The sequence below is a fragment of the Lupinus angustifolius genome, chromosome LG17 (genome assembly GCF_001865875.1).
Source record: "Lupinus angustifolius cultivar Tanjil chromosome LG17, LupAngTanjil_v1.0, whole genome shotgun sequence".
NCBI lineage: Eukaryota > Viridiplantae > Streptophyta > Magnoliopsida > Fabales > Fabaceae > Lupinus > Lupinus angustifolius.
The window spans coordinates 18,755,271-18,770,503 of NC_032025.1; the positions used below are offsets into that span (position 1 = coordinate 18,755,271).

A 15,233-nucleotide genomic window follows, 5' to 3' on the forward strand; every position below is an offset into this window, starting at 1 on the left:
TGGCTTGTTCACGCTCAGCTGCCTGGTTGAGCACCTTGGTTTTCTTGACTTTTGTTGCTTTTTGACCATGAATCATTTCTCTTCTTTTCTTCATTTTATTTCCTACAAAATACATAAAAAGGCAATACAAACACAAATATACTAAATTGTGACATTTTATACAAAAACTATTGTTTTAAGTTGGTTTTTCTCAATTATGCTTAAGATAAGTGGCATAAAAGTGTATGATTTTTAGGTATGTTTGGCACTTATCACTTACGTCACTTACCAGTAAGCATCATGATTGCCTCTGACATCCCCTTTACTGTATCCACAACTAGGCATTGTCACGCCGTCTGCAAATTCAACATGCACCTCTGATAGTACGGTCAAGAATAGACCTACAATACGGTCGGGACAGACCTGTTATACGTTTATTGTATGCTACAATACCTACTACAAGTCATAATCAGTCAGTGGATAGGTGCCACGTCATCTATCTCAATTACTATAAATATGGGATGTCCCCTTAGAGGAAGTATTCATTAACTCATACACTCACACACACATTCATCTCTAATAATCTATTGCTAGCATTCATTCTCTCTATTTCTTACTTTACTTCTATCATATTTATTCTCAAACACTTCTTCTAAGTCTCATACTGACTTGATCATCGGAGAACATTTTCAGGTAACTCCCTTGACGGGTTCAAACTCCACACTGACCATATTCAAGAGAAAGCTACTTCAATCAGGCACCCAGCTTCGACCATCAGACCAACCACTAAAGAACACTTAGTTGTGCTATATGTCACGATTTTGGATCGACACCCTCATAGAAAATAGTCTGGATTTCAGTTTTATTCTATTTTGGGATTAGACTCAATTATAACATTAGTATTTATAATTTATTAGAACTAGAATTTAGGAACTTTTGATTGGGGTTTTAGGTAGAGAATTCAGAGGCAATTGTTAGAGGAAAAATAGTTCTTTGATGATTAGTATCTGACTCCTGAAGTTTTAATGCTAAAACAAATGATTAAATTTATGTAACATTGATGAGATATGATACATTCGTCCCTTGAGAATATATATTTATATGTTGATTATATGATCATATAATACACAAGTGTTGTGAGAACTAGACCAGACTCCTGATCTGACTGGTCTGATCGATGACTAGACCTGAATACAATTTTGGTTTGCAGCCTCAACTGAATGAGGGGTTGAACCGCTATGGACCGCAAAGATTCTGGCCTGACCCGTGTTAAATCCAATTAAACTGGAATAATCCGAGAAGTAGAACGGACAGTTCACTTAAAATTTAAAAAATGAAACAATGGTCTAATATTTTATTTTACTCTAATCCAAAAAAGATGGAGATATGTTATTTCAATATAAATTATACATAATTATTAATTAGATACATTTTCGTATTTATATAATTATATATATTCATAGATAAAAATTATTAATTATATATAAAATCACTCGGTCAAACCGGATGGTTTAACTATTTAAATTGGTTAAACCTAATATGAAACATTAGCTCGATTTTCACAATTTTGTAATACATGATCAATTGGTATATGTGCCTATATGACAATTTGTTTATATCACATGAATCTTTGTTATAGTTATTATGTTGAAAACAGTATGAAATATCTCTGAAAATGCAATGTGCTAATGGATAATGCATAAATTCTATATATGAATACATCCAGTGGACAAATTGTATACAAATGACTAGTGCTTACGATAGGTTAGACTTCTGCATCCAATATAAAGTCATCTAAACATGACGTTTGTGAAACACATTTAGATCCTTAAATTATATCTTTTAAATATTGTGTCTATAACTTATTCTTATATGATCAGAATATTTACTCTCAATTGTTTATCTTATAGTGCTCAATATATTTTGTACATTAAATGACATGTTTACAGTAAAGGAAACTTTGCATTGTTAGATGGTGTTTGTAAAGGAAGTAGTTTTGTTCTTTACAATAAAATAAAACATTTGATATTAGGTAATAGTTTTGAAAGATAAAAATTCAAACAAAATCTAATTCTATTTATCAAGCCAGCAGCTAAGGAAATCATATCAATGTATACTGAAAAGCAAATCAATTTAGTAAATGTTATCTCTCCATCCACAAAAAATGACACTTTTCTTTTTATTTTGGTCTTTGATCTTATTTCTAGGTTTCAATTTCTAGTAAAAAAAATGAAACGTTTAGTTCTTTATCTTATTTGAAGTTTAAATTTGGTCCTCTAACAAATTAAAACATAAATTTAATCCGCTATCTCTCTAATATTTTTCAATTTCACTTTTCTATTATAAGTCATAAGAATGTTAATTAAATTTATACCAAAATACGCCTAATTCATCACATTCATTTTTTATAGTCAAACTCTACATTTTCTCACATGGGAACAATGATTGGGTGACTTTTGGGTTCTCTTTGAATTATGGAATGGTGATAATGAAGACAAGAATGGTGAAATTGACAAACATTAAAAAAATAGATGACTAAATTGATATTTTATTTTATTAGATGACCAAACTGAAATATACAAATTTTTAATTGACACTTTATTTTGTTAGGAGAACCAAATTATTGAAATTTAAAAATAACATAAAGTGCTATTTTAGCCTTTTCATTATCAAATAAGTATGTAGAGCTTTTATTAGAAAATAAGTATGTAGGTAAGAGACTAGAGTTATAAGCCCCATAAGAACCTTGCTAAGCACACATATGCTGAATTTTAAAATAGACTTTACATGCATAAGAAACAAAATTTCATGTAACATGGCTAATAAATAAGAATTGAAATAGCTAAAACTGTGGAACAAAACTCTACATGCAATCTCAATATAGGATTGAATTCAATCATTTTAACAAGCCAGATGAGACTTATTTTTCTTTTCACGTTTTCCAAACTACTAAATTGACTGAACATGGACTCAGCAAGAAAAAAAAACTCATTGAATATGATCAACAAATAAGGAAAAAAACGAAAAAAAACCAGTAAACCAGAATCCAAGACTGGCTACAATAAGGAAAAAAGATCACAGAATCATATCCAAGGCTTAGATTAAAGCAGTATCAAGACTGAGAGGCGTAGTATCGAAAAAAACAAAAACAAAAAAACAAACATGTTGAGCAGGGACAACACGACAACTTTCCCCAGCATCGTGGCAAGTACTGATACGAAATAATTTACAAAAGGTATCAAAGATACTGTGCCATGTGTCATTCAAGGGAAATAAATCAAGCTAGACCGAGGCTAAGATCCAAATCATCACATGTGATGACATTGCTGTAAAAATCCAGGTGATAAAAGCCATGGCTACAGAAACCTTGTACCTGTTGCAAGGTAGACTCTTGTGAATAGAGCAAAAATTCAGGTCACTTGCATACAAAACTACAATTCCGGCTGATGAGCATGCGGCTGCCAGTGATAAAGTAGCTGTTACCTGCATTTCATAAGTTGCTAATATTTAACATGGTAGTCACCAAAAAAATTAGAAGAATATAAATAACAGAGCAGCAAAAGAAAAGGAAAAATGCCATAGCTTTCATTCACAATCTATTGTTATAAATAAAATTTGGAAGTGGAAGCCCAGAATTATCAACACTGCACCAGAGTCTTAAGTTTCGACAAGAGGTTAACATGATAACATAACAGAGATGTACTATCCTGCATTACTGCATTAGTACATCAATTACATCGATGTTAAAGCAATAAGTGATAATAGTCTTATGTTCTATCTCTTCCTGTCACAAGTATATGGTGCATGTGCAGAAAAGTAACATTAAAATGCATACCAACTAGCCATTGATTCATTAGTTGATTAGTTACTATCCGAAAATCAGAGTGATAGGATACGACAGATAGATAGAATAAAAAGTAGACCAAAACCCCTTATTACAAAAGTGTATAAGAGGAGGCACCCATGTGGCATTTAGGAGGGAACTAACTGATTTTTGAAAAAGTAGTTAGGATAGGAAGTGTATAAAAGGAGGGAATGGGGAAGAGGAGAGTAGTTTTTGGGTAAGAAGTGAATTGGTAACTGATTTCTGGAAATCAGTTGAGGAATTGTTCTCTCTCTTTCTCTCTTTCAATCTCTCTATCTCAAACTCATGGTTCTTCAACCATTTCAAATAAAGTACAGGATTTAGGGTTTCCTAATCCTTGTGATTCATTGAATTTGTGTGTATTCTTCTTAATTTCTTTCTAACTTCAATACCAGTTCTAACACTGGTATCAGAGCACCGTTTCTGGTGCCCTGAAAAATCCAAGCTTCGTTTTGGTGCTGCATATGAGGACAAGGAGCATGGCGAGATTTGCGGAGGATTGGTAGCGCGAAAGAGAAGAGATGTGAATTCGATTGGAATTCGCGAAAGCCTTGGTGAAGAAACATGAGGAGCAAATCGCAGAATTTGTAGTTAAGGTTAGCCAAAATCGCAATCCAAAAAGTCCTTTTCACAAGGGAATGGATAGTATGGGAGGAAGGAGCGAGGAATTAGGGCAACGGGAGAAATGGAAGAAATTAGAGATTCCAAATTTTGCTATAGAGGACGCTTTTGGTTGGACGCATCGACTGGAACGCTATTTCTCGTTGAAGGTGGTAAATGAAGAGGAGAAAATGCAAGCTACGGTTATGGCTTTAGAAGGGAAAGCTTTGAGTTGGTACCATTGGTGGGAGAAATGTAATCCTAATCCGAATTGGGAAGGATTTAAAATAGCGGTGGTGAGACGGTTTCAACCTTCCATGATTCAAAATCCTTTTGAACAGTTACTCTCCCTCAAACAAAAAGGATCAGTGGAGGAGTATATTGAAGACTTTGAGAAATATGTGGGAGCATTAATGTCAATAGACCAAAAATTTGTGAGAGGTATCTTTCTGAATGGTCTTAAAGAAGAACTTCAGGCTGAGGTAAAGCTTTATGAGTTACATTCACTTTATGAAATTATTCAAAAAGTGTTGTTAATTGAGCAAAAGAATATGATGCTTAGTAAGAGGAGTGGATTTTCTTGTGGTCCTAGAAAACATGGGAGTTATAGACAGGGTCCTCATACTAAGACTATCACATTGGAGTCAAAAGCTAATATGGATAGAGGTGAAGAAAGTGTTAATAGTAAAGAATTTAGCAGGGGCAGTAATTTGAGTCAAGGTGGAGAGGGAATCAAAAACAGAGAGGGGAGTATAAGCAGCTGGCTAATGCTGAGATCAGAGAAAAGAGGGAAAAAGGCTTGTGTTTTAGATGTGATGAGCCTTATAACAGAGAACATCGATGCAAGAACATACAATTTAGGATGATCACATTGGAAGAAGATGAGGAAGAGGAGTTGGAGGGCCAAGAAGACATCCCACAAACGTTTAAATCCTTGCACATGTCCCTGTGTTCTATGTCTGGCTTTACAACTACCAAATCATGGAAGGTAGAAGGGGTACTTACAGGAAAGACAATGGTCATTTTGATAGATTGTGGGGCATCCCATAACTTCATAGCCATAGAGTTAGTAGAGAAGCTGAAATTGACAATAGAGGACACTCCTCCTTATTGTGTGGAAGTAGGTGATGGTCACAAGGTGAAATATAGATGAAAATGTGCTAGGTTGAGATTTCAAATGCAACAGTTGCAGGAATCTCAGGATTTTTATTTGTTCACCTTGAAAGGGGTTGATATGGTCTTGGGGTTGGATTGGCTAAGCAGGGCTGGGAGAAATCAAGGTGGATTTTGGCAAACTAGAGCTTCAGGTCAAGAAAGGAGAAGAACTGATTACCATATCAGGGAATCCAGCTTTAGCCAGGACCAAACTCTCATATGGAGCACTGAAGCAGATACTAAAGGAGGAAGGGGAAGGGTTGGTAATTCAGTGCCAAATGAATACCTGCAATCCAGAGGCTCAGTTGGCTCCTGCTGCCCTTATTGCAAAATTGTTGAGAGAATTAGAGGACTTGTTTGCAGAGCCTAAGGGTCTACCCCCAACCAGGAAGCAGGACCATGCCATACACTTGGTAGAGGGAGCTTCAACTCCAAATCACAGACCCTACAGGTATCTTCATTATCAGAAAACTGAAATAGAAAGGCTAGTAGGGGAGATGTTGGAGGCAGGGGTAATCATGCATACTATTAGCCCTTATTCTAGCCCTATTATTCTGGTAAAGAAAAAGGATGGGGGCTGGAGATTTTGTGTGGATTATCGTGCCTTAAATAAGGTAACCATACCAAACAAATTTCCTATTCCAATCATAGAAGAATTGTTGGATGAAATTGGAGGAGCCACCATTTTTACTAAGTTGGATCTAAAGGCAGGTTACCACCAAATCAAAATGAAGGAATCTGATATTGATAAAATAGCTTTTAGAACACATGAAGGGCACTATGAATTTGTGGTTATGCCTTTTGGGTTGACTAATGCCCCTTCCACATTTCAAGCCCTTATGAATGAAGTATTGAGACCATTCCTAAGGAAATTTGCCTTAGTCTTCTTCGATGATATTTTAGTTTATAGTCCAACAGTAAAGGATCATGAGGGACATCTAAAGGAAGTCTTGGAAGTATTGAGAAAGAACTCACTAAAGGTTAAATGGTTAATAAGAAAAAGTATAGTTTTGCTCAAAACAGTTTCGAATATTTAGGCCATACCATATCTGATTTGGGGGTTGCAATAGACAAAGCCAAGGTTGAAGCAATGGCCTCTTGGCCTATTCCTAAGGATTGAGGGGATTCCTAGGAATTACGGGCTACTATAGGAGGTTTGTACAAGGCCATGGCAAAATAGCCAAACCTTTAACAGAGTTGCTTAAAAAAGACAATTTTGTGTGGGATGAGCATGCTATTGTGGCTTTTCATTCTCTTAAGGATGCTATGGTCAACCTACCTATGTTAGCTGTACCAGATTTTCTAAGACATTCATTGTTGAGACAGATGCATCTAGTAAGGGTCTAGGAGTTGTATGATGCAAGAAGGGAGACCTTTGGCTTTTTGGAGCAAAGGTTTATCAAACAGGGCTCAATTGAAGTCAGTGTATGAAAGAGAATTAATGGCTCTGGTTCAAGCAGTTCAGAAATGGAAACGTTATTTGATGAGAAGGCATGTTGTGATTAGAACTAACCAAAGGAGTTTAAAGTTTCTCACTGACTAAAGACTTTTCAATGAAGAACAATTCAAATGGGCAGTCAAGTTGATTGGACTAGACTTTGAGATCCAATATAAACCTGGTAAGGAGAATACAGTGGCGGATGCTCTCTCAAGGAAGGCCATGTATGTTGTTGTTTCAGTAGTAACTATGACAGATGATGAAGGGTGGTTTGAAGAGGTTCAGAGGGATCCTAAGTGGCAAAGGATAATTCAAGATTTAGCTTGTGATCCAAATTCTCATCCAGGGTTCAAATTTCAGGTTGGCAGCCTGGCAGATTGTTGTATAAGGGCAGATTGGTATTACTGAAAGAATCCAACAAGATTTCCCTTATCCTAGCTGAATGTCATGACAGTATTTCAGGTGGGCATTCTGGTTTTTTTAGGACATACAAGAGAGTGTCCAATTTTTTTATTGGGAAGGAATGAGGAGGCAAGTGAAGCAATATGTTGAAGCTTGTGATGTATGCCAAAGGCAAAAGTACTCTACCTTGACATCAGGTAGTCTTCTACAACCTCTGCCCATCCCTACTCAGGTATGGCAAGATATCTCAATGGATTTTATCACAAGATTGCCTAAATCAAAGGGAAAGGCTATCATCTTGGTCATAGTGGACAGGTTGTCCAAATATGCTCATTTTTATCCTCTTGGTCATCTCTTCCATGCTAAGGATGTTGCTTCTGTCTTTGTCAGGGAAGTGGTGAGGTTACATGGGTTTCCTGATTCTATTGTTTCTGATAGAGACCAGATTTTTTTTGAGCAATTTTTGGCAAGAGTTATTCAGATTGGCTGGCATGAAACTGAAGTTGAGTATGACTTACCACCCTCAAACAGATGGCCAAACAGAGGTGGTTAATAGAAGCTTGGAAACTTATCTTAGGTGCTTTGCAGGGCCTAAACCAAAATAATGGGTAGAGTGGCTCCCTTGGGCTGAATTTTGGTTCAATACCATATACAATGCTTCCGCTAGTATGACTCCCTTCAAGACTCTTTATAGGAGAGATCCTCCAATCCTAATCAACGGCTGCACATTCACGTGTCGGATTGAAGAAGTTAACCAGTTACTGATAACACAGGATTTGGTTTTACAGGAATTGCAATAGAATTTGGTCAGGGCTCAAGATGTGATGAGCACACGAGCCAACAAACATAGAAGACAGGTTGAGTTTGAGGTGGGTGATTGGGTATTTCTCAAACTTCAACCCTACAAGTTCAAGTCCTTAGCAAACAGACCAGCAGCCAAGCTGGCTGCCAAATTTTATGGTCCTTATCAGGTTCTGGAAAAGGTGGGTCTAGTGGCTTATAGGTTGGCACTCCCTAAATATGCCAAAGTTCATCTATTGTTTCACGTATCCTTGTTGAAGAAAGCTCTCAAACAATCTCAACAACCTCAATCTATTCCTATGTTATCTGAAGAGTGGGAATTGCAAGTCTCTCCTATGGACGTTTTACAATGCAGACTGGATGATCAGGGACAGTTGGAGGTTTTGGTGCAGTGGGACAAACTTCCTTCGTGTGATAATTCGTGGGAGAAGGCTGCTCAACTGAAGGAAGTCTTTCCGCACTTTCCCCTTGAGGACAAGGTGGAACTTTTGGGGGGAGTATTGATAGCATAAGACAGATAAATAGAATAAAAAGTAAACCAAAACCCCTTATTACAAAAGTGTATACAAGGCGCCCACATGGCATTTAGGAGGGAACTAACTGACTTTTGAAAAAGTAGTTAGGATAGGAAGTGTATAAAAGGAGGGAATGGGGAAGAGGAGAGTAGTTTTTGGGTAAGAAGTGAATTGGTAACTGATTTCTGGAAATCAGTTGAGGAATTGTTCTCTCTCTTTCTCTCTTTCGATCTCTCTATCTCAAGCTCGTGGTTCTTCAACCATTTCAAATAAAGTACAGGATTTAGGGTTTCCTAATCCTTGTGATTCATTGAATTTGTGTATATTCTTCTTAATTTCTTTCTAATTTCAACACCAGTTCTAACACAGAGTTCATGCAAAATCAAAGCCACAGACATTGTAAAGAAGTCAGAGCCTGGAGTAATTATAATATGAAAGTCCAACAAGCATTTCATGTAACTGGTATCTCGATCCATGTTAAGCTAAATGATAAATATGATTATGTTCAAGCATATTTCTCTTCTTTAGCTTTCTTTTGACAAACATGAAATTATTTTCCGCACGGAAAAAAGAGGAAAATGGATTGATTATTTACCCAATCACCTACGACAAACAGGCTGACAAGAATTGGATTTTGCAGGTCCCTCTTTCTCCGCAAAGCATAAATATCAAGACATGCAAGTCCAAAGCTCCAAAGCACTTGAAGTCCCATTGATGCAATTAAATAGCTGAAAGAGATGGAAAGCACAAGAGCTATGTTCACAAGAAAATGTGAAAATCTATTTCAAGACAAAAAAAGAAATAAATAGAGTTTCTACTCAATTAAAAATAGATAAGTTAACATAAAGGTATACACAACTGAGTCTATTTAAGCATATTTTAAGCAGTAAACAAAGCCATTCGAGAATTCAGTGCACCGAACAAATGAATAGAATGCACACATAGAATGCCCAAGATAGACAATGAAAGATAAAAGCATTAACACATAGAATGCCCAAGGTACACAAAGAAAAATAAAAGCATTGACACTTAGAATGCCAAAGGTAGACAACGAAAGATAAAAGCATTAACACATAGAATGCCCAAGGTAGACAACGAAAGATAAAAGCATTAACACATAGAATGCCCAAGGTAGACAACGAAAGAGAAAAACATTACCAACTTACATGACAAAGTATTCCACTATCTATACAACCCTACCATCTGAACAAAAAAAATAAAATAAAACCATATATTCTTGGAAGAACAAGCAACTCATTCCCCTAATTTTTGTTATCACAGAACCCTTGAATCTCAAGGAAAAGCTGGTCTATCACACTCATGTTCAATGCTCAATCCAAAAAACAATCAACAAAATGTATAATAAAGATATATAGAAAGAATATACAAAAAGAATTACAAACAGGATTTGGAAAGAAACAATACAACCAATTTTAATAAAATTAGAATATGGACATTTACAAGAAGGGTGGTAAAACATGTATTTCATGAGAATATTGTAGTAATTAGAATGAAAAATTACATCATGCATGCACCTGTGAGACACTGCAGTGTGGAATTGGGCTTCAGGGACCCAAAACCCCACACATTAAATGGGTTGTCAAAACTGCAGCCCAACTCACCGTATTTATGAAGCGAAATCAGCTAGGCCAATGCTCATTTTTTACACCACAACCTAGAATATTATATAAGAACCTAAAATGCTAATTGGCTTAAACTAGTTTCTAATTTAAATATAAGCTTGTTCAAATCACACCATTGGTAAAAAAAATGTCATGTGCAGGATGTAGTGAAGTTCTTATTGCGACAAAGTATACGAGAGTTAGCAATTTTTGAAACTGTAAAAACCAAAAATATTGTGGAGTTATGCAAATCTTATCCTCTTAGTTTAGGCCACTCAAATTTATGTGCTTTCCTGTAATCATGTGACAAACAATATATTCATATTAATAACAAAGATTTGAGAAGAAGGTTTTTGTAAGTGAATTCATATAAATAACAATGAATCCTATACACATTCTATCAACCAGCTCAATTTGTTGACTTTTTGGTCAGCAGACTGTATTTTATTTATTTTCCCCCCCGAAAGCAAGGACACATCATGTTAAAAGAACCACCCAGCCCTCATGTTGCAATACAAGTCACAATGCATACAAAATGTTCCAAATCACATACTGGTAGATGACAAAATAAGTATCCATTAAATTCAACATAACATCAATGGAGCTGATGTCCATGTGAATTTTAATAAAATCATGTCATTCAAAACATCTAAGAAAAATAAGGCTCTGCTCAGTTGAGCAGGTGAAAAAAGTGAGAAGTAGAAAATTTAGAATGAAAATCACTTCATTACTTGCTACATCCAAAAATGATATTGAGAAACTGTAAAATGAATGCAATTTAATTTCACAATAAGAGTTAGTTTGGTATCCCTTCAAAAATATTGGTAAAATAATTTGCAAAGGTGACTTTTCAAGCATCATATGTAAATATGGAGCTATTGCTCGAATTTTTAAAATTCATTTTTAAGAGGGCACCAAACAAACCGACCCTTCAATTGAAAACCATTTTCATCCACTACTCTATTTTGATACCATCCCACTTTCCACCAAGTGTCATGATCATCAATGGCTGATTTCCTTACGCTAAGGGTATGCTTGGGTCAAGGAAGTTTGGACTTTGGAGGAAGGAATAAGCAAGCATTCTCCATATTTGAAAACTTTTGATAAATGAGAGGGCAAATGAGATATTATCATGTAACCTTCTAATAATTCTCTATTGTTTCTTTCGGTATAGTAAAATACTTCCATTACCACTAGCAAATGTTTCCACAATACATGGGGGTAATAGCTAACTCATTCTGTATTCTTCTAAACGCACGAGAAGGAATGTGTGCTTTATGTTGAAAAAGCCTTCTACTCCTTTACATAAATGTGTGATATGTTGTAGGCACATATGTTGCCCATATAGTATGCTTCCTGATCCTTCTTCCTTTAAAAGCATTATGATGTCAGCTTGTCCACCTTCGATATCTAGTATGCCGTTGATCTAAACAGAGCTATTTTGTGCTTCCAATAAATCCTTAGACCATTTAAATTCTTAAACCATATGAATCCAATAATTCTTTATTTATTTTCATAAACAGTTTATAAAATGTTATAGACGTTTTATAAAATGCTTAATTTGTTCTTTAAAAAATATACATTTTCTAGAAATGAAAATTTTACCCTCTGCTCTGTTCCCTCTCAACCCTCCAATCCTATATTCCTATACCGCCCTACATATCATGAGCACTATTACTTAAAAACTTGATTCTCACAACTTCTCGTGGCAGTTCATATTTTTATCCTCAATTTGTACATAAACTATTAGGTGTCGCAAGAAGTTGTCCACATCATCTGTACAAATCGCACTTTCGAAATAGCATATTAAATAGCATGTGGGGTGTGACAAGAAGAACATGAACCAGGATGTTCTATTTGTTGTGTTTGGCTCCACACCTGAGTTGAACCATATTGTCATAGTTCCTAACCTTGTGTACTATTCTATTTTATTTATAAAACGCACCAACATAGGACGCAACAACTGAGCCTTAGTCCCAGTGTCCCACCAAATTTATAATATTCTATCATAAACTATGTTCATTAACAATGTATGGTCTCTAAATCGTTCCTCATAGTTTTTCTTATAATTTTCCCGTTTCACTCTAGCTCTAGGAATTGGAGTAACCACCATTTCATCTATTCACCTTGTAAAGGCTTTTACCGATCTTCTCCACACATGTTCAAACCACCTAAAGCGAGATTTACCATCTTTTCTACAATAGGAGCTACGAGAATTTTATCTTTGATGCATTCATTTGTAATCCTATGTTTTGTAGTTTGTCCACTCATCCAACACAACGTTCTCATCTTTGCTACATACCATATATAGATATGTATATGTTGAATGTCATGTTTCTCGCTTCGACTTGATTGATTATGAGCTATGCTTTCTTCTATTTTTTTCCGTCTCTTAAAATGCGTATGTATGATAGTTAGGGTGTCTAGAGAGGTACTGGACAAACATTTTAAGAGTATACGAAGAGTATCGGATTTATAATTTATTTATTTTTTTAAATAATTTCGATACTCTATGTATCCGTGTCGATGAAGTATGGGAGAGTATGGATATAGGATATGGACAAGTGAATGATATAGAACTATCCATGCTAGGCCCATAGTCCTTTGTATTCTTTTATACAATTGTACATCTGTTCTCATTAAGGAGAAGAGGTTTATTTCAAATGTTTCTCTCTCTCTCTATATATATATATATATGTATAAATGTGAATAAAATCTAGAGATAAGTTATTTCTGGCTGTCATTAGTATAATGATATGGGATAGATTTTAGAAATTCATGATTTCAATGACAGACTACTACAGATAACTATACCCAACATCAAAAAATAAAAAAGCATATCACATTCAGCAGCCCTAGACAACAACCAGGTATTACCTTAACTGAAAACCTTAATAAATTTGAAAATCAATGATAAATCACATTAGAGAAACGAAATTGGTAGAGGAAATGAAAAGAATACCAGAAAGCAGTGTAACCAGAGAAGCCAAGTGAAGTAACCATAAGGCCAATTGAAGCAGCACCAAATGCGCATTGTCCTAACCTCAATAGCAACCCGCTCTTCGTCCCTGGCCCACCCAATAACAGCTTCATCTTTTACCTCTCTTTCTATATTTTAAGGAAAAGGACAAAAACAACCCTAAAATTTCAGAAATGTTTCCATTTAATATGGTTGAGTTTGATAGCAGATAGTTATTAGTGAAAGGCGATTATGAGAAACGAGGATTTAGAATCGGTTGGTGAGGTTTTGAAGAAAGATCAGGTGAGAGGGAGGGCGTGAATGAAAATCGTTTGGGTAGAATTTGTGTGAGGATGCTGATTACTGTACTGATAGGAGGCAGTGTTTTTATAGTACCTATTATTTTGTTTTGGTATTGCGAATACTATTAATGTTTCTATTTAACATTTAATGTGTTTTTTTCCTTCCTAATATAGTATTTTCTCTAGGTATATAAGTGGTTTCCTTTTAAACCATGAAACTGGTGGAACCGAATCATAAAACATAGTTTATTTTGGTTCTGTAGCTTGGTTTGGTTTTTTGTTAAGGAATAATTTAATTTGATTTAGTTTGTGGTTTGAAAATTAAGGAACTATTTGAACTGAACCATATATTAAAGAAATAAATATTTGATGAATTAGAATTTATCTTCTAACTTTCGTGGTAGTAGATTTGAAATTAGTATATGTCATAAATTGTTATATATGTTACTAATTATTATATATGTTGTTAATTGTGAATTGTATTGTTATATATATGTTGTTAATTTTTATATATGTTACTAAATTATTATACAAATTATAAATTACATTATTATGAATGTTATTAATTATGGATTGTAATATATATATATATTCTTCTAAAATTACATAGTTTTTATATGTTATTAGCAAGCATTTACAGGTTTTAATTTGTTTACTTATATATTTATGGTTTATATTTCTTCTATAATAATAATAGTGATTTTTTTTATGGACAAACATGTCTCACGAAACACATTTTGAACTTTCAAGTGATGAATCTCTGTTAACAAAAAGATGAAAACTATGGAACCTAATTGAACCATTCATGATCCCTTTGGTTGTTAAATCGATAGTTAACTCAAATGAACTGAATTATGTCTTTGTACTCGGTTTGGTCACTAAATTGCACCAAACATAGAACCAAACTTTTACACTTCAACTTTTCTTTATATTGTCTTTATTTTTTCTTATATTGAGTATTCATTTTAGTCCTTAAAAAATTCTAGTGTATAATTTGACCTCTGAAAAAATAAAAATTCAAATTAGTACTAAATGATCAAAAATATAAGTTTAAATATCATAAAACATGCTAAAAATGAATAGTTTGATCCATATTTAATATTTTCATGAATCATTTTATGTTTTTTAATTTTTGAGAGATCATATTCGTACACGTAAAATTTTGAGGAACCAAAATAAATATTTACTCTTTTTCTTATTATTTACATGAATCGATAAAGTAATAAATAAGAGTAAATATGAAAATAGAAATTAATGCACCATTCACACTTTTAAATGAGGCATATAAATATGAATAAATTATTGACTAAATACTAAATTTGGTCCTTAAAAAAATTTTGTGTGTATCATTCTTATCTCCAAAAAACTGAAAATCTAAACTAGTACTCAAAGATCACAAAAGTCAATCAAAATAGTCTTTATGAGAGTCATTAAAAATATACCAAAATAGACTAATTTTACTTATATTTAATATTTTTGGATACTACTTTAAGTTTTTCATTTTTTTAGAAACCAAATTGATACAAAATTTTTAAGAGACTGAAATAGCTCTTTACGTATAAATTATTTTTTAAAATTGATAGATAAATGACAAT

The 15,233-nt window shown here is 34.2% G+C and overlaps 1 protein-coding gene across 1 annotated transcript; it reads right to left on the reverse strand.

Annotated features, from left to right (window-relative positions):
- Nucleotides 2,968–13,712, reverse strand: LOC109330529 (CASP-like protein 5B2). The gene is made up of 3 exons (XM_019564746.1): nt 13,340–13,712; nt 9,351–9,483; nt 2,968–3,462 (listed from the first exon to the last, which is right to left on the reverse strand). Exons 1-3 carry the CDS (start codon nt 13,468–13,470, stop codon nt 3,262–3,264), a joined length of 465 nt encoding a protein of 154 aa, XP_019420291.1. The 5' UTR covers nt 13,471–13,712; the 3' UTR covers nt 2,968–3,261.